This window comes from Nothoprocta perdicaria, unplaced genomic scaffold, assembly GCF_003342845.1.
Source record: "Nothoprocta perdicaria isolate Ctin4 unplaced genomic scaffold, notPer1 scaffold_105, whole genome shotgun sequence".
In the NCBI taxonomy this organism is placed as follows: domain Eukaryota; kingdom Metazoa; phylum Chordata; class Aves; order Tinamiformes; family Tinamidae; genus Nothoprocta; species Nothoprocta perdicaria.
Window position 1 is genome coordinate 2,143,404 of NW_020454150.1, and position 18,296 is coordinate 2,161,699.

At 43.2% G+C, this 18,296-nt stretch overlaps 3 protein-coding genes across 3 annotated transcripts in view; all 3 read right to left on the reverse strand.

Moving 5' to 3' along the window:
- Positions 1–2,940: 2,940 nt before the first annotated feature.
- CHCHD1 (coiled-coil-helix-coiled-coil-helix domain containing 1) lies at positions 2,941–5,059 on the reverse strand. Its single transcript, XM_026044706.1, has 3 exons — positions 4,918–5,059; positions 4,665–4,783; positions 2,941–3,324 (listed from the first exon to the last, which is right to left on the reverse strand). The coding sequence occupies exons 1-3, from the start codon at positions 5,057–5,059 to the stop codon at positions 3,211–3,213; spliced, it is 375 nt and encodes a 124-aa protein (XP_025900491.1). The 3' UTR covers positions 2,941–3,210.
- Positions 5,060–9,970: 4,911 nt separating this feature from the next.
- On the reverse strand, positions 9,971–14,254 carry FUT11 (fucosyltransferase 11). Its single transcript, XM_026044518.1, has 3 exons — positions 13,547–14,254; positions 12,314–12,939; positions 9,971–10,468 (listed from the first exon to the last, which is right to left on the reverse strand). The coding sequence occupies exons 1-3, from the start codon at positions 14,252–14,254 to the stop codon at positions 10,321–10,323; spliced, it is 1,482 nt and encodes a 493-aa protein (XP_025900303.1). The 3' UTR covers positions 9,971–10,320.
- A 2,171-nt stretch (positions 14,255–16,425) lies between these two features.
- The window catches only part of SEC24C (SEC24 homolog C, COPII coat complex component), a 25,895-nt gene continuing 24,024 nt past the window's right edge, over positions 16,426–18,296 (reverse strand). Inside the window, exon 24 of the mRNA XM_026044214.1 lies at positions 16,426–18,281. Coding sequence (XP_025899999.1) covers positions 18,141–18,281 — 141 coding nt within the window. The 3' untranslated portion in view covers positions 16,426–18,140. The remainder of the gene's footprint in view (positions 18,282–18,296) is intronic.

Below are 18,296 nucleotides of genomic sequence, written 5' to 3' on the forward strand. Positions count from 1 at the left end.
AAGATTTCAGATCCTCAAAATCTTCTCACCGCCCTCTCTCTCTCCTTACTCCTTTCCTCATACCCTGCTACTATTCAAACAAGATCAAAGATCTGCCTATACAGAAAGGCTCCAGTAATCAAGCTAGCATAATTTTACAGCAATTTCTGCTGATATCAGTCCCCTTCTGTACTGTTGTCGCTGAAACACCTTGCAAGGACACTACGAACTAAATTAACCCTGTATAGGCATGAAACTGTCCAAGAAGGAAATTACATCAATATAACCATAGCAGCTTAAATATCCCTTATCTCTAGACATGTTACCTAGCAAGAACTTTCCTGCGTGGGCAAGTCTGGAATAGCTGCTATTACCTCAGCCCACTATTTAACACTTACCAACTTCTCACCCTGATACAAGCACGGTTTTGTTTCGGTGATAATTTAACAGTCTGATTCCCTCCAGAGTCTTGTTTTCTATTCTTTTCCAGATTATTCTGTATCAACCCTCCTAGCAAAGAATACTATCTTTTAAAATGTTCTTTGCTTTCAGGTAAACTCATTTTTCCTCAAGCCTGGCAAGACTACTACTCGCCAAAAGCAAAAGGCTTTGATGAGTAGCAATAAGCTACTCAAGACCATGTCTTTTGATTAAAAGTGCAGTATCTTCAGCTGTTTGGGCTAAGAATTAAGGAAATAAAATCACTCATTGCTACACTAGGAACAAGTACTAGTGTGGTCACTGGTCAAAGACAGTGACACGATTGTGGGCAAAGAATCGGGCTTTGGGGCTTTGCTAGTCTCAAAGTTCCTACTGGTATATTGGAAAGCAAAGGCATTTTAAAACTTTGGAATAATCACAGCTATTATTTAAACATCTATTGAAAGCCTATGAGACTGAAAAGAGAAAGGCAGAATTAAACTGTTTTCACTTTTCTGAATGGTATTCAAAGTTAGAGTGGATGAAAGGTAACATATCCTTTACATCCATATATTTACAGACGATCTCCAAGAATTTCCTGCCCTGAAGGCTGGAGACTGAGGGCTGAAGCTCAGGAAAACAAAAAAAACATTGCTTCCTCCACAAGTCACCTTCAGTGAAAACCTAAAAGAAAGGTAGTTAAGAGCAATCATATCCAGAGCTGGTACTGCACTCAGGTTGTAAGGAACAAAAGTAAGATTAAGGAATTCCAGGAGATTTGCTTAAAACCTATAAATCCTACTTAGGAGGGTAGAACAGCTAGTTAGCTTTTAATTCTTTCCCCACCACGCAATCACATACAGGTCTCCTCAGCAATGTCCTGAACCAGTGGGCTCAGCTCCAGGAAGAGCAGAACCAAGTTTTCTACTGTGCCCTCAGCTCCAGCTTGCGCAGCAGGACAAGCCCATGGCTCAGGGAACAGTATCATTCATTGCACCAGTAGCTCACATTAACTATTAACAGAACTACCCCAACATGAAAGTGTCATGGAATGTGCTTATATATCCAATAAAAGCCTAACAGTGAGATACTGGGAATTTGCAGCAGCACAAATTCCCAATGGCAAATCAATACCAGGAGGCTTTCTGGTTTCAGTATGGAATGCTGAACCAGGTACTTCCAAAAAAACAGCATTATAAAACTTGGGTGCATATAAAGAGCAATCTCTCTCCTCCTTTCCAAATAAATGCATTCCTTCAAGGTCTGGGAAATCTTAGGCTAGCACCTGAAAGCTACAGTAAAGATTTAAAAGCTCTAGGGGAAAAAAATGCAACTCAAACTCACTGCAAAGCAGTAAAATCCAAAATTAGCACTCCAGAATAGAGAGAAATGAGCAAAATTTCTAAAGGAAAAGTACAACAAAATCATATTAAGTTCTCTTTTACAACTTCTTATATAAGATAGTTCTTCAAAGACACGGGAATCTGGTACATCTAGCATAAGATGTGTAAAGCTATGCTTGATACTCTAAGTTTTAGTAATAAAGAAAAACATTCCCAACAAAAACAAAAGCAGAATTCATCAATTTCTCATTCCCACCTTAGCTTGTCTTCTTCAGAACACAAAGAATTAGAAAGCACCTCCTTCTCACAGAACATCTTTTGGACCATCAGTACAGAACAGAACAAACAGAAGAGAACAAACATGTTTTTCTGAAGTTCTGCTGTAGACTTCAAGAAGATGCTCTTCTTGACATTGAATCCTCTGAAAGGCCCATTTACAGCAACAAGCAACAGCAACAAGAGAATAAGTTATGTGGTGGAATAAGCCACTAATGAGCACTTGCAAAGAGCAGTTAAAAGAAAATTGCCCCAATAACTGGGACACATATACATGTATTTTTTTAATCAATTAGGTACAGATCCTGAAACAACAAAGATTTGCCTGAAGTTGGTAGTACTTTTTCAAAACTGGAAAAAAAACCAAAATTAATACTTAATCACATGATTCCCATATCAGTCCATGCTTAAACCTTGTTYACTTCTTTTTATTTATTTATTTTTACCACAACAGTACAACTTCTTTGGTGTAGACTAAAAGCCATCCAAGTCAAACAGTGTTCTTGCAATACTTTATTACAGTACAGGTAACATSAGTCTGACAGGGCACCATACGTTTCCCATCTATAAATCAGAGCACCTACATCACAAAAACATCTACATTAATGTTGTATTTGAGTCTTCTCAGTGTATTGTAAGCTAGCAAGGTATTTTGCTGGAGAGTTCTTCCTCATTATCCAGCCCTCTTGTAAATGAGCGGAATTAAAAAAATTCCAAGAGGAACCAAATTATATATACAGATGTGCAGCAGTAGGAGTCATGAGATTATTGTTAAGTTGGCTTAATGTCAAGGCATGAACACTTTCTGACAGCAGCTCATGAACTAGGCTGAAAGCTTATACATGAAGCGAAGTCACTCCCAAATTTTTTGGGGGGGGGGGGGGGGGGGGGGGGAGACATTCCTAGACGATTTTGTTACATACTGAGGACTTGACCCCACATTGTGGTTGGCTGAAAAACACATTGCAGAAATCTTAAGACTGCAAGACCAAAGCAGCTCACAAATACTCTTATGTTGCTGTAAGAGTTGAATCTTTCTATCTTTCTTACTCTGGAAACAAAGACATGTCAATCAAGACCCAGAGAGATAGACACTACCTGACAACAAACACTCACTGAACTGTTTTTCTGAACTGTCCTCCAAAACCAATCCCAGCTGTAGTTGCTTCTCCACAGTCCTTAGTAAGGTACATTACATATAACGCGTGATATTAGGAAATCTTCTCAGAAGCTTGTTCGCTTTGCTTGAAGTTAAGTTTTCCCTGAGTCCCAAGGTGACTTCCTCCGCTTTCTCCCTGCGTTCCTTCTGAAAAAGAAATCCAAAATATTACCTGAATTTATTTGCTGAGTTGACCCTCATGCTCAAGGACTACTTATGATTGTTCTTGGAGGTTTATCTCAGAAGAATGCCACTTCTTTAAGGAACATTTGTAATAGTGCTTGCCTAAATAATTGCAAGGCTTTAGAAAAAGTAATGACTGTGGGTCTCCTTCAAATAGTGAAATTAATGAGTGACCATCTTCTTGACCACGGTATCTCTACACATTCTCAGTTTAAAAATATGATAAGCTTACGTTAACACCACAATTTCCCTTTACTTTCTAATTTTTTGCTTATTTGGCAAATCATTCTATCTACTGTGGACTTTTTTCGTGTTTGCTGTCATGCAGTAGCAGGGAAAAACAATTTGATGGAATGTTGATACCATTACTGAAAAAGCTGGAAATAGGAAACAGGTTAAAAGCACAGCTAGTAAATATATTTACTTTTATACTACTTTTCAAACAAACCGTATTTTAAATATATTGTATTAGGAAAGAACACCATATTTTCCATGTTTGTGCTCTGCCTTCTTTATGGAAACTATAGCCAAATTTATTTCCATTACCAAATGCACAAAGTCTTAATTATTGTCTCTCTGGATTTCAAGGGAGTAACTTCTAAAGCACAGAATCAGGCAGGGTAACTCCAGAGCTGGTAGCGTAGTAATAGTTGCTGTTAGCTGGCAACTTCTGACTTCTGATCTAAAATTTCTTCTTCTAACAAAATGTCTAGCTCTCAAATTTGGAAACAGCCTAAAATGATTCAAAATTTTCAAAYTGCACAGGTGTAACTACCTCACAGACCCTGAAAATTCTGCTTAGGATGAGTATTGCTGAAAACAGTAGTTATATCTCTACCACCGTCTCGTTTCTGTCATCACAGAACTATTTACAAATTTGTCACAGAACTGAGTGTAGGAATCTGTAACTACTATCTAAGCAATGCAAAAACTGGGCCAATACTCAAGTTAACTAATTCTTGATTTTATGAATTAGGACAATTACTGGAATTTACCTGCACTGTACTCCTGCAGTGTACAGTCCTGTACAAAAAAACCTCAAAGCAGAGGCTCCAGAACTACAAGAATGGCCCCAAACTAGAAACTAACCCACTTTCCATGCCCTACAAACCACAGTTTCAAAATGCAGCCTCCCTCACTCAGACTCAGTGCYTAATGTGCAGAGGAGCAACATTTTCTGGTGCTTCAGTAGCGCTTATRGAGATTAAAAACCGGCAGCAGTTATCACTGTTGTCGCACAGACAGATGCCTGAGGGCCTCCTCCTTCCTCCCCACCACCAGCAGCCTTCCAGAGCCCCCATTACTTCGGCCTTGGCCACGCAGTCGTGGAACATGCGGATCTCCTCGGCACAAGCGGAGCTGCTGAAGTCGTTCTGCTTCCAGCAGGCCATCATCACCGACATCTCCGTGATGCACGTTGCCTCTGGGGRGCAAAGACAGCGCGGGTGAGCTCGCCCAGCTCGTGCCGTTAACAGCCTTGTGTCGGGCGTGCATCTCCGCTCGGAGAGTTAAGACGGGGCAGGGGGGAAATGAAGCGGCGAGGCGCCGCGCACTCACCGCCCGCCTGCTCCCTGCGGTTCGCCACCTTGTTGGCGAGCACCAGCGGCCGCGTGGGGCGGATGAGCGGAGGCCGCTTCTTCTGGCGCCACTGCCCGGAGACCCAGCGGGTCACCCAGGCCGGGTAGACGGGCGCCGCCATCTTCTGCGCGACGGGCGCGCGCGCCGCGCGTCAGCGGCAGGGCGGGGCGGGGCGCGCACGGCCGTTACGGCCCAACGGTCTTTTCTGAGACCGGGGGAAAATGTAGGAGACGGTATCTCCGAATAACGCAGGGGCACTGGGGAGTTACTCTCGAAACATTGAGGCGGAAGACCTGTTTTTTCCACTTCCAATTTTCCTGATCAGACAGGAAATGAGCTTTCTCGTTGGGCTGCCGCCRGGCGGGCGGGCAGTGGTGATGGTGGAGGGGGGATAAAAAACAAAACCAACCCCACAAACACAAGCTGACACCTTCAAATTAACCTGAAGTGCTCACATAACACTAAACATTGGAGCTCTTACAAATCTAAGCCAAATTGCTGAAGCAATTTTCAGTATTCCAATTTATGTAAAGTTCATCAGCTAATGTTTTCTCCTCTTCTAGTTGTACCTACTGCTAATCATTTTTCCCCACCACGTTTGCCTGCTGTGGATACTAATTAGGCTTTCACAAGAACAAAAGGAAAGGGGCAGATACTAGGGCATAAGCAGAGCCAAAACACACTCCTTGTAAATCACCTTCCATTTTTACAGATTACATTAGTTAATGGCAGCAGCACCTTCAGGTACATTCACCTTGAAAAGCTGACTGCTTTTAAAAGCAATTCCAAGAAAAACAGGGGCAGAGGAAAGGCTAGGAAAGAGAAGGGCGAGCTGTGCAAGGAGAATGTTAATGGCGCCCTGTCAGTAGCGCTGTCTGCATCAGGCTCTCCCTGGCACGCAGCCTGGGACTGGAGCACCAGCCGAGACAGAGTAAGGAACGTGACTGTCTGCGCACGCCATGCGGAGATGATGACGCAAGGTACAAGCCTCACTTTGGAGGGAGAATGTGGAATTACAATGAGGTGGGGTATTCAATAGCAGAGTCTTTCTAAAAGCCTGCACTTTGTGCAACTCATAGGAAGGAATCACAAGTGGATGAGAGAGTTTCCGCTTTCCAGGTTCCCTCGCTGCCCTGACTCCCTCTGCACATTGGCAAATACCACACAGGTATGTCTCACTGCAGATTCTGAGTATATGATGATGAAGCGCTTCTACAATCCTACCTGTATCTCCAACTTACCGTTTCCTTCAATTATCATACAAAAAAAAAAAAAAAAAAAGTAATTTCAAACATATTCCCACTACCCAAGCTAATGCATTCAGATGATAATAGCACTTAAATAGCTGTGACGGATGCAGTTTCTTTTCTGAGGTCATAGTTCCTCCCCCTCCCCAAGCTCCAATGCTATCATACTTTTTTTTGGACCTACCTCAATCTCACCAGCTTCCCTGAAATATCCTCTTCACCCGGTTAGTTCTGAGTTGCCATCCCTAGTTTCTAATCCAACTCTGGGAATCCCTAGTTTCCCAGACCGACTCAACGCCAAGCTCATGCTACTGCAGGTTACCTGATACCTCCTTATTGTTCAAAAATGTCCCAAAATATCATGGCTTGCTTTGATCCATTCCAAGACCTCTGCATCATCCCTTGCTGAACTGAGCYACTTCAGCACTAGATGGGTCTTTTCTGCAGGAAAGAACGTGCACATCAGTACAAATTAAGGTGCCAGTCATGTCAAAGCCCTGGAACAAAATCCCTGCAGTTCCACTTGTCCCCACCCTTCCTAGACCTCTGCAGTGCCCAGCATCTCCAGTGCCAGCTCCGCTACAGCTCCGAGTGACTCATAGGAGAAGTGCAKTTTTTTAATACTGACACAATCCTTGGCCCAGCTGGCTTTATCACTAAAAGGATTTTGTGTCTGATGAATTTCAAMCCATCAGCAGAGGTCTCTGAGCAGAATGAAGGAAGAGGCCGCCCTGTATGTTTCCCATTAATAGAATTTCTCCAAAGGTGCCTGGGGATCCATCAACAATCCTAACTAAATGCAACCCTATGGATGACAGCTAATCATTAAGGGAGTGGCTGTCTCTGGGCAAGGAGGGACAAGGAGGCTTGGCAGGATGGTAATGGGGCAGATGGCTGCTTGTCTGCCACAGCACTGTTTAAACAGTGTTGTCTCCCACTGGCTCTGTTCCAATCCAATTTATTCTGTTCCCAGCCTGCTAGCCGCCTGTTCTTCCACGAGCTACTGTTTCTTAAGCCAGTAAAAACTGCCCTCTACCAAGGTGAGGGAGGAGCATTTTTCCTGTGATCCTACAGCTACTGCACTTGGCAGACCACTTCCAGAGAAAAAGAAATCTCATTCCTCTTTCTCTCCAAACATACATGCCCACTTGGCACTTAAATTATGTCACTCACCAAAGAGGATCCAGGCATTTTAATTCAGTTTAAGAATTACTTTAGCAACACAAATAAGAAAAGGCTATTTTTTTTTCTTTTTCAGTTCTAAAAATGATCAATGTTAAGTATCAAATAATGCCAGTAATTTTCAATGATGCTATTTCACTCTCAGAAATTGCACTCCTTGTGAAAGCTGGAAATACTGATTGCCAGTTCAGCAAATAAAACTTTTTTTCTCTCTCTCCAGAAGATAAGATAGCACCTGGTATCCCAGTTCCGGCAGATGGTAACTTTGGCCTGTCCAGTGCAATAGACTGCTGTATTTTCAACCTTCAGCTGGACATTTGTTCCCTCTCTCACCTCTGAGAGGGCAGCAACTTATTCTAGCTTGTTTTGTTAGCTCTCCAAGACATATTCCGTCTGTCATATGTCTGTCCCGCCCCGTCAACATAATACTGTTTCATGCAAGCAGCTACAAGCAGGAGCTACCTATTTTTAGTTCACTAATGCTATGAAATAAAACTATCTTGACAGCTTTGATATCATCCATGTAGTCACAGGAAAAAAAAAGGCAAAACGTGTGACAAGCAGTGGGGTAGTGACTCACCCTGTTTTTCAAAGGCCTAGTAAAGGGTTTACAGGGATAAATCTCTCTAACACTTTTATCTTAGATTATTTTGCTGAAATTTATGGTTAGTCTCAGGTTGGGTTTTGTTTTGGTTTTTTTTTTTTTTTTTTTTTTTTTGAGTAAGGGCACCTGCACAGTTAGAACTGGATCAAGAAAGATGCTATTTACACTTCAAGCCTTCCAATGGTCACAATGTAAATGATGATATTCAGCCACTATCTGACTGCTCTGGATTTAAAGCTGAAGTGAGAAATCGACTGTTAACAATCAAAAACTTTTACCATCCAAAACCTTTCTCCAAAATATTAATAGCTGTTGCAGTCTCCTTCCTCCTTGTTTGCATTCACATATTTGCATTAATAGAAAGACTACTGGGATCATAAATTTAATTCGCTTTGGCTAAGCTGGGCAGTAGTCTTTGGATGTTATATAGTAATCCTTCCAAATGTATAATTATGTTAATTAATCTCTAAATTCTTCATTGCTAGTAACGGAAAAACTCAATCTTAAGTCACTCATTCTCAGAAAGAGAGCTTTTACATGACACATAGAAAACAAAACAAAAACCGAGAAAGAAATTCTGTAAAAACAAACCTGAAATYATCAAAGTTACAAACATTGCATGTGTCAGGCAGTGTTTGCACGGTAGTGGATATTCTTATTCCAGAACTGGTAAAAACTACAAGCACAGTGGACAGTCCTGAAAATAATTATGTCCTTCAATGGTGTGAGACYCAGCTTCTTTTTTTCCTGCCCTCAAAAAAGCAGAAGAAAGATGAAAACTCAGCCCTGCTAGAAGACGGACATTATTCAACATTTTTGAGTTCTTGCTGTCTAGAGAAGTAGGTGCTGTGARGGTCGGTCAGCAGCCTAGAGCAGAACAGCAACCACAGATCTTGCACCAGCGGGGAAGGGTTCCCCCTTCTCCCACTCCAGCCATACTCCTCTAGCACCTGGACAAGTCATTCAGTAGAATTTCAGCCTTAATACATGTGCACCATTACAATAAATGAAACATTTAACAGACACACTCTCTATAAAATTCATGGACATGTGTTATACAGGAACAAATAAAGCCAGTATGATCTCCTTGCACTACCAAACACCTCCTCAATGCCCATGCAGATGCGAGAGAAGCACAAAGCTTGGCAGACAAGCACATCAAGCACAAGGCTTTCGGACATCACTAATCAATGAATGTTTCAGCAAGTGCTGTAATGCACATACTTACCATTGGAACTTCCTCCTCCCACGYGTGCAAGGACGATACATTAACTGTAGGATAGGTAATTCGGGTAACAGCAGATTAAAGACAACAGAATATGAACTTAATTATAGAACTCATTTCTAGTTCAATTATARGATAAAACAACAACAAAAAAAGCAGAATGTGTTATTACATACAAAAACAAGACCAGAATTTTTCCTCCTGGCTATCTTACCAAAAATCTCAGAGAAAGGCTTACGTGATAGTCCTGATTAAAAAAAGCACACAAAGGAAACAGAGGTTTTCTATACAGATTTTCTAACCTTGGCATTACGGAGGGAACAAGAAATGATTATAGTCRTGATTTCAAACTTATGGAAACTTGCAACTAAAACATACTAATTCTACTCAATCAAGTTCTATACAATATCAAGTAATATACCTATATATTAAAATACTTGGTTTAAAGTTGGGAATTGAAATAATTTAGCTGTGGTCCCATTTACATGTCACCTACAAAATCAGCAAAAGAAGAAAATTAAGCAGAAATTGACACACCCAAACCCATTCTTTTACTATGAAAAGAGTTTAAAGCACAAGTACTTGGGGAGAATAATTTTATTACTGACATTATTTCATAAGGCACAACTGTTCTCCACAGACATTAGTCTTCTGCAATTCCTCCATTAAAAATGTTATTAGCAGCTAAAAATATATCATAATGAGGAGAATAAGTGATTGGTAAAATATTTATAAAAACAGCAATGTATGTTTTAAAAATAAAAAATCCCTGCAGTGAAATAACCTAGGTTATTTGAGCAGAGTCTGAAAACGTGCTCATCTGAAGTCACAGGGAAGCATATACCAAATGCACCACGAGAGTAAATTCTTCTTTTGCCCCAGATGTTGACACTTGCAGGTCAGCAGTAGCTTCACACTCCACTGAAATTCAAATTCAAGCAGTGGATAATATCTGCACAGCTGAAATCCAATCACAACAGGGACTGACTCACTTCATCCGTTAGAAAAAAAAATGTCTCTGAAATAGTTTTTCTGCTATTTCAAGGCAAATATTTGGAGTGAGGTAAGAATTTTCACTCTCAACTTTCAACATAATTTTCAAGTCAATGCCTTCCAAAGATGAGTCAGTGATGGCTGGTCCTCTTGAGGAAAATCTCGTGCATATAATCCCAAAATCTTTCCTGATGCGACTCATTGCGATGAATCATAGCAGTGAGAGCCTCACCCTGATCAAGACTTTGCCAATAATCCTGCAGCCACATCTCTTTCCAACTGAAACATAAAAAAGACATCACCATAAAGCATAAGGAAAAAAGTGTGTGCAGCTGTAGCAATACTAAAACCTTTTTTAATTTCACCTAAGAGGAAAGGTCAGGGAAGCTCATGACAAACTATGATATTATTGGGCCATTGTGCTCCACTTAAAGAAATCTGTTACATGAATTCTCTCTGGAAAAACCACCTCACTGTTGGCTTTAGAACTTTTCCAAGATTTCAGCATATGTCTAATGTTAGTCATCCTCCAAACTCTAAAGAATAAAATCTTCTGTTAAATTAAAATCTAGCAGAGAATCTTTATATGATGGAGTGGCTTTCCATGACCAACACATTTGAAGCTACAGTTAAAACTGAAAATAAGCTTTTTTTTTTTTTTTTTGTCAGACAAACCATTTAACAATTAAGAGACTGACAGCTAGTTATTACAAAAATCAGTTTATACATGAACAGGGAGAAAAGCTCTCTAGCCTGACTGCATACTTAATCTCCAGACTAGGTTGCTGARCACATGCTTCCCTTTTTCAAGGCATGCATTCTCAAACTTCTAGCACAGACTGCCTTATAACATCTTTGAGCAGCTCCTTTTCCATACATGATTGTGTGGGCTACGCTCATTTGTATCACATCAAAGCATGGCAGAAATTTATTCAGCTCATAATTAACATTCTTCCTTTTCATGAAAGACTGGATTATTCGAACRTTACCTTCTTTACTGTATCTCAGATGTATATGAGCTGTATATGAGCTAGAGAATAATTGTTACACCTGTGAATAACAGTTACAGAGCACGAAAAGGAATAATATTGTAGCCATACTGGGATTTGGGAGCAGCTCTAAAAATATATAAACTTCAAATGCCTTTGCAGTTCTCTCTGTGGTCCTGAATCCTTCAGCACCCAAAGTCACTGTGTGCTTAGAGTCAGACTTTATGAGCTGCATTTATTCCATAACTTGCACTCTTAGTAGCCCTGTGTCACTTCCCCATCATTCATGTTTTGTAAGGAAACAAAACACGAGACTGACAAGCTCAGGAGGCATTCACCCAAATCGACCAGGCTGCTCTTRTAACTTACTGTCGAGCTCTGGCAAAAGACAAGCATGTTTGTACAATTACAATAACACTTCTATTTTTCTGTCACTTACAACTCTGAAGTGACCACATTCCACTGTGAAAGCTCGGATGACTGCAAGGTGGAGAGCAAGGTGGATTGATACACAAAAACTCCTTGCACAGATGGGTGAAGCACCTTAATTTGCAAGTAGGCAGCAGAGTACCCAGACTGTGTCCTCAAAGGTATTTCCCTACTGCCACCTGCTGCTCAAGAAATTTTGTGAAAAAGCAGAGAATATTCTTTATGTAGGGTAGGATGAGGGAAGAGCATATTTTCCTACAAAGGCAARGTATTACTATAAAAAACTGCAATTAATCACCCAAGACTAGGGTAACAAAGACATTTAGTGGCCTCTCTTACTTGCAAGCATCATTTTAACTAGCCAGTTTATTAATTGTACTGTGAAAAATATTTTGTAGTGACAAACGTTGAGGTAAAGTTAGCTTAACACTTCATATAGCTGAACCAACTCCAGGATTCTGAAACCTGTGRCAATAAACTGTTACAGACACAAGTAAAATCTGATACAGCCTAAGGTTTAGCTTCCACTCTCTGACAGAAGAGAGCCACACGAAACTTAATGCATCTTCTATCATACTTTGAGAGAGTCTAACTTAGGTCTAACTTTTGCTCTGCCATTAGAAGCAAGCTAAACACACCCTGAGCGCTTTTRCAACTCTTCCGTTTAAAGCTTTTTGCTTCAAAAATCATGGTATTTGTACATTACCTGTCTCCTCCAGMGATATCTTCAACACTTCCAAACCCAGGGGTTGGCATAGGACATCCCATATGCTTGAACTGAGCAATTCGAGGTTTGGGAGCTGGAAGTTTCTGACGAGACTTTTTGTGCTCCTGCTCTTCTTTGACTCGGGTATTCTCCCTGTCACAGAYGAAACACTCGAAGCCGTTCAGGTAGTTGGGCAGAGTCATATCATTAACACCCCACTCCCGCCTCTCCAAGCTCTCGAGCAGGAACTGGTTTTTGATTCCACCAGGCTTTTTATACTCTAAATACTTCAGATATTCCTCTCCATTCTTGTCCAAGAAATTAAGATACTTTGCCAGCTCTTGAGGGCTGTCAAAGTCATCTATGAGAATGATGGAAAGGTTGTTTGGCATCCAGTCTCGCACAACTGGAGAGCCTCGGTACACAGGGACAGCACCCAGATGCATTGGGCGCCACAGTTTCTCAGTCATGTAGTCATTACATATGGCATTCTCTAAAGCCAAGTGAAACTTGTATCTGGCAACAAAAGTCATGAATTCAGAATCTTCTGTAGTGGCTGTAGAAGTGTCTCTCAGTCGCTCACTGGGAAGCTCACGGTTATGCAGGCATTTCCCATAGGAATCAACCTAAAATAACAAGAATTATCTCTTCAGAAGTGATTAATGTTTACTTGGAGCTTGTTCTCAGGCCCCACAGTTCTCAAAGTTCTGGTAACCTTAACTTAACCTCACTTTCACTCTGACCTCATTCCATTCTAATAAACAAAAGCACTGCAGGACTTCTCAAACTAAGCAGCACATCTTACTACTTCACTAGCCAAGTCTCAACCATTCACAGCCACTGTTTTAAGCAGCAGTAATGCTCCTAAGGGGATAACTTTTCTTTACGCCGACTTACAAGACTCCAAAGATTTCAGCACTTCATCTAGGAAACCAAACTCATTAGGGAATAGCTCAATCTGTTTCTGATCCTACAGGTTGACCAACTCTGTGACTATGAGCTACGGTGAGGCCTACCTACTGGCGTGAGGTGCAGTCTAGACCACGCTTTTGGAAGGAAGGCAACTAGTTTTGCTGTCCAGCTTGTAGTCGGWGCGCTTCCTGTTACAACTCATCTGGGCTAAAAACGAGCACAAACAAACCCTGTTAAAAGCAGGTCCCGGAGGCAGTGGCCAGGCTGGCCCGGCTCCTACAGCGACACAGTGCCCGGAGTTCCCGCTGCAGCGTTACCTACCTGGATGTACTTCATGAGCTCCCGCACRTAGCGGTCCCTGTCGGAGGGCACGTCGCAGTGGGACTGCATGTAGAGCACGGGCGCGTAGCCCCGCTGCCGCCACGCATCCTTCTCGGCCAGGGGCACGGGCGGGCGCCGCAGGTAGCCGGCGTCGGGCAGCCACTGCAGCGTCAGCGGGTAGTCGGACTCGCGGCGGAACGTGGCCGTGTAGTTGAAGAGGCCGATGCCGGGCGAGTGCGAGAGCACGTAGTTGTTCATGGGGGACTCCTCGTGGAAGAGGGCCCAGGTCTGGTGSGGCAGGCGCGGCAGCGGCGCCTCATAGGCCCTGAAGTCGGTGCCGTAGAAGATGAGCGCCTTGGTGCGGCGGTGCCGCGCCGCGCGCCGGCTCCGCGTGGCCAGGCACGAGCCGCGCGGGCAGTCGATGCGCTCCGTGTCGCCGGGGAAGTGCGGGAAGAGGCTGCCGCTCCACCAGAGCAGGATGGGCAGCGCCCTGTTGGGCCGCGTGTCATTGTTGCCGGGGCCGCGGTAGGACGGCGCGGCCACGGCGCCGAAAGCGGCGGCCGGCGGCACGGCTGCGTGCGGCCACCCCTCCGCCTCGGCCTCCTGCTCCTCGGCCTGGGCCATGCACGGCGCCTCGGCGCCCGCCGCCACCTCCGCGGCGCCACAGGCCAGCGCCAGCGCCAGCCAGAGGCGCGCGGGGCCCCCCATGCCCGGCTCCTCCGCCGCCCGGGCCCGCCCCCCGGCGCACGCAGCGCGCCTTAAAACGGCGACAACGCGCGTCCCGCGCCGCCAACGGCCGCCCCGCCCACGGCCGCCCCGCCCTCAACGGCCGCTCCGCCCCGCCCACGGCCCCAACGGCCACCCCGCCCCGCCAACGGCCGCTCACCAGCCGCGGCCCGCCACAGGCGGGGAGGAGTTCGCCTAGAACGAGGGCACGGGAGCTGTTCAAGAGCTACGAGCGCTTCTAAGCCACGCATCGGTTAAGCCACGCACTTGCTGCTGGCAGCAGCAAATCCAACATGGATTTGTTAAAGACAAAAACACACAACATCAAAAACAACTAGCACTTAGACGAGTTGTGAGCACCTAAAACTCTTTTCCCGGCCCCACTTGCACTAGAGAGGCCTGCGGGAAGCAGCCCCAAAGCTGCGGCTGGCCTGGGGCTGGCTCAGCCCAGGACACACACTGGGGGATGCGCTGCCCCCCGGCCCAGCACAGGGTGCAGACAGGGCACACACATCACAGCCAAAGGCCACACTGCGAGGGAACAGAAACCATCTTCATGGAGCAAGGCTTGTGTTTGTACACCGACCTGGCAGGGGGATAAAGTTCCCACGGGAGCTGCTTTTCTGTACCAACTCGGAATAACTTTGGGTGTTAAAATACTCCGTAAATGGGACTGATGGCCTTACATCTAACACAAGAATGAGTAGTTCCATAACTGAGTGCTACAAGCTCCAAGTTAATGCTCCTGACGGATAATTTAATCCATAATATTTCCTAATACCTGAATTACTAATAAGGACAATCCAAGAAAATAAGTATTCTCCGTTTTTATAAGGAACAAGTTAAAATACCAGAGGCTCCCCTCATGTTCCTCCAAGGAAAGGCCAAGCCACAGCTTGGTCACAACTACCCACGTCATCCCCGTCACCTCCTCCACTCCCTGAACGCACCCCAAGACCCAGCGCGAGGTGACAGCCACCAGCTGGGCAAGGTGACCCCCACATGGAAGGGGGCACTGCCACAACACTTCCTCCAAGCACAGTTTACTCCATACCAGGAACATACAGGATGCACAAGGCCCATCATTATTGCAGTATGTCWGTTAAACAGCAGATTAGGAACATTCTGTAGAAGAGACTGAGCTCCAAATATTATTGGATATTTAGCAATGATTGTCTTGTGCTTTCATATAGACCATTTAAAAAATTACCARTAAATTGTACAATAGCAATCTTCCAGGCTACAGTTAAATAAGGAAAGGGATTTAAGTGCAACACAAATTAGGATTTTAATCTAGACTGGCCAGTTTACACCATATTCATTCTGAACTTTAATTCTGCAGTTATCAAAAAAAAAAAAAAACCATGGTGGAAAGAAAGAAAGGAAAAACCTTCCTCGACATCTTAACTCTGGAATAGTTGTCTCTTACTCTGAAAAATTAAAACTGAAGATGTAAATTTAACATTGCCTTGAGGTAACCAGAATACTTTTCAAAGCAGACTAAAAAAAAAAAAAAAAAAAAAAAAAAAAAAAGAGAGAGAGAGAGAGAGAGAGAGAGAGAGAGAGAGAGAGAGAGAGAGAGAGAGAGAGAGTCAGTTTGACCCAGGCTTTGTTAGAGAAAACAGGTCTTTGCAAAACAGAAATTCACTTGGGACAGAAAGTTAAAAATATTTAGGTAAGCAAAATAACACTGAGAATAACAGCACCTTTTATATGTTTACATTTGTTGAATTTCTTACCACCTTTCACTGCAATTAAGGAAAAAAAGACTGAACTTAGTAGAACACTGGATTATAATGCACCACTCAGCTAGGCTCCAATCCTCTCCATTTCCTCTCTCCCGCAAAATACACTATTTGGAAAAATAAGCAGTGTTTATTTACTAACAATGACATAAAATACATCTTAATATATTTTTATTTCTTTACAAATTAAAAGATGCATTGGAATAAACAAATGAAGAAAATGCAAGGTTCATTTATGATTTCATTTCCACCCCCCAATATTAATACTAGAAATTAGTACTGTGGAATTCTGTGGTTGCTGAGCTTTATATTCCTGGAAAGCTGTTGTTTCTCTCGTTAAAAATCCTCTATATTTTTTTTTTTGGTTGGAGGCAGTCTATGGAGTAAAAAGTCAGCCACATTCATACAAAGGGAAAAAAAAGAAGAAACAGAAGGTTCTGTCAACTACATCTTGAAAGTTTCTCCATTACATTTTCATAATCCCCTTTCTATGTAGTGATGGGAGGGAAGACAAACTAGCAGCATTAGAGGAAAAATGGATTTATATACACGCTTCAAGATACAGGACTAAAACCACAGCCAGATATTTTTCTGAACTTAACAAGGACTCTCCTCCGAGATGTCAAGCCCAGATAATATGTTCTCTAATCCATCCACATTTTCCCATTTTTAGTGCTATCTCCAGCTAACTCCCAGGTGTCATAGGAATATCCGTAAAACATTCAAGCTAAAATATAAACCTCCTTTCAAATGTAAATAAACAAAGTCCTTGGAATTCTGGATTTGATTTACACTCATGACTGCTGTGCAGGAGTCTTTTCATCTACCCTCACGGAATGGAGCAGCAGAGGGGCCAAAGTGGATGGATTAATCTGTCTGAGGTATTTTAGTTGAACAAACAGACTTACAAAAAGGTTCTGTGCAGGCTGATCAGTAGGTTTAATGGGGGAGGGTATAAACATCCAGTGATGAAACTCTTGCCATCCCAGATCCTTTCTAACAACTGGAACCAGGTACTTGCATACCTGGCAAGTATAAACTACTGCAATAAAGCCTGTATCTTAGGTTTTGCTTTACCCTTCTAACGGTGCAAAACAGCCTCAAATTTGCCACAGTAAAGCTCAGTTCATGCTTGTTTGCTATGATTCACAATAGTATGGTTAAAACTGGACCGTTCTTATCATCCTGTTCCCACATAGCCCCACATTGCCTTGTTAGAAGTATTTTCTGCTTAACCTTAAGAGGCTTTTGTTCCCACCACCATCTGGATAGACAGGTAAGCTCTGCAGAAAAAGAAAGGCTGTGGAACAGGGACTGGGTAGGACAACGTCAGGGCTGTGCAATGYGAAAGGAAGGAGCCATCGCTCGCAGCGGCAGGAAGCACCGACCGTACCCGACTGTTCCGAAGCCGCTCACTGTTGCTCACTGAACAACTACTCCAGCAGAGATCTGCACAGTAACTCTGAACACARAGAAGACAGTGGAAGGGGATTTGCCCTGCTACCTCCTGGCTTACCACTCMTTTCCTTTTTTAAGGATTTCTGGTCCGAAGGGCCACATGATGCACTTGTGCTCTGCAACGTCACCTTTCCTGCTTAAAAAGAGGAGGGAAACTGTTTGGCTGCTCCAGCTCCCATCACCTGACCTGCTTCTTGTCCTCCCCACTTATGTCCTCTTCACCCTTGGAGCATGCACACGCGCCCATACAAACACACAGCAACTACCAGAAGTTTTGAAGAGTTATCGCTTTTTCACCCAATGTTGAATCATGTACAGTGAATTGAAAAAAAAAAAAAAAAAGAAATAACCAACCCTACATTCATTAGGACAGGATTAGCGAGCATGGGAGGGGGGGTGAACTCCTGCCAAGCACAGGAAATGATTTAGATACAAGTAAAAGACCTGGTATCAAAGGCCTTTTTTCYGGCCCTCACCAGGAAAAATTTTCATCTCTCAAATGGGGCTGGGAGAGATTGAAAGGATTTCTGCTTATGCAACATGTATTAAAAATTATGGAATTGTACAGATTTCTATGTTGTCCTTTTTGAGGGCGCTGGGCCTTCTGATCAGGTGTTTAGTTGAGACTGAAATGTCACTGTTGAGTTCCAGCACCGCTCCCGCCTCTAGCTTAGTAGCTGCCGAATCTCCTTGTGCATGTGACACAGGAAGTCCACATAGGAAGCCCCCCCACTCAGGCTCTTGTCCTCCACTAGAAAGTGTTTGAACAGCATCTCCAGTTTATCTTCTTGCTTCACAATTATTAGCTACAAAAAAAAAAA

Bases quoted from the DNA above. Each gene is read 5' to 3' on its own strand.
- CHCHD1 (XM_026044706.1), bottom strand. From the start codon at position 5,059: ATGGCGGCGCCCGTCTACCCGGCCTGGGTGACCCGCTGGGTCTCCGGG. The intron at 3,325-4,664 runs GTAATGGGGGCT...TTTCTTTTTCAG, and splicing joins ACTGCGTGGCCAAGGCCGAA to AAGGAACGCAGGGAGAAAGC.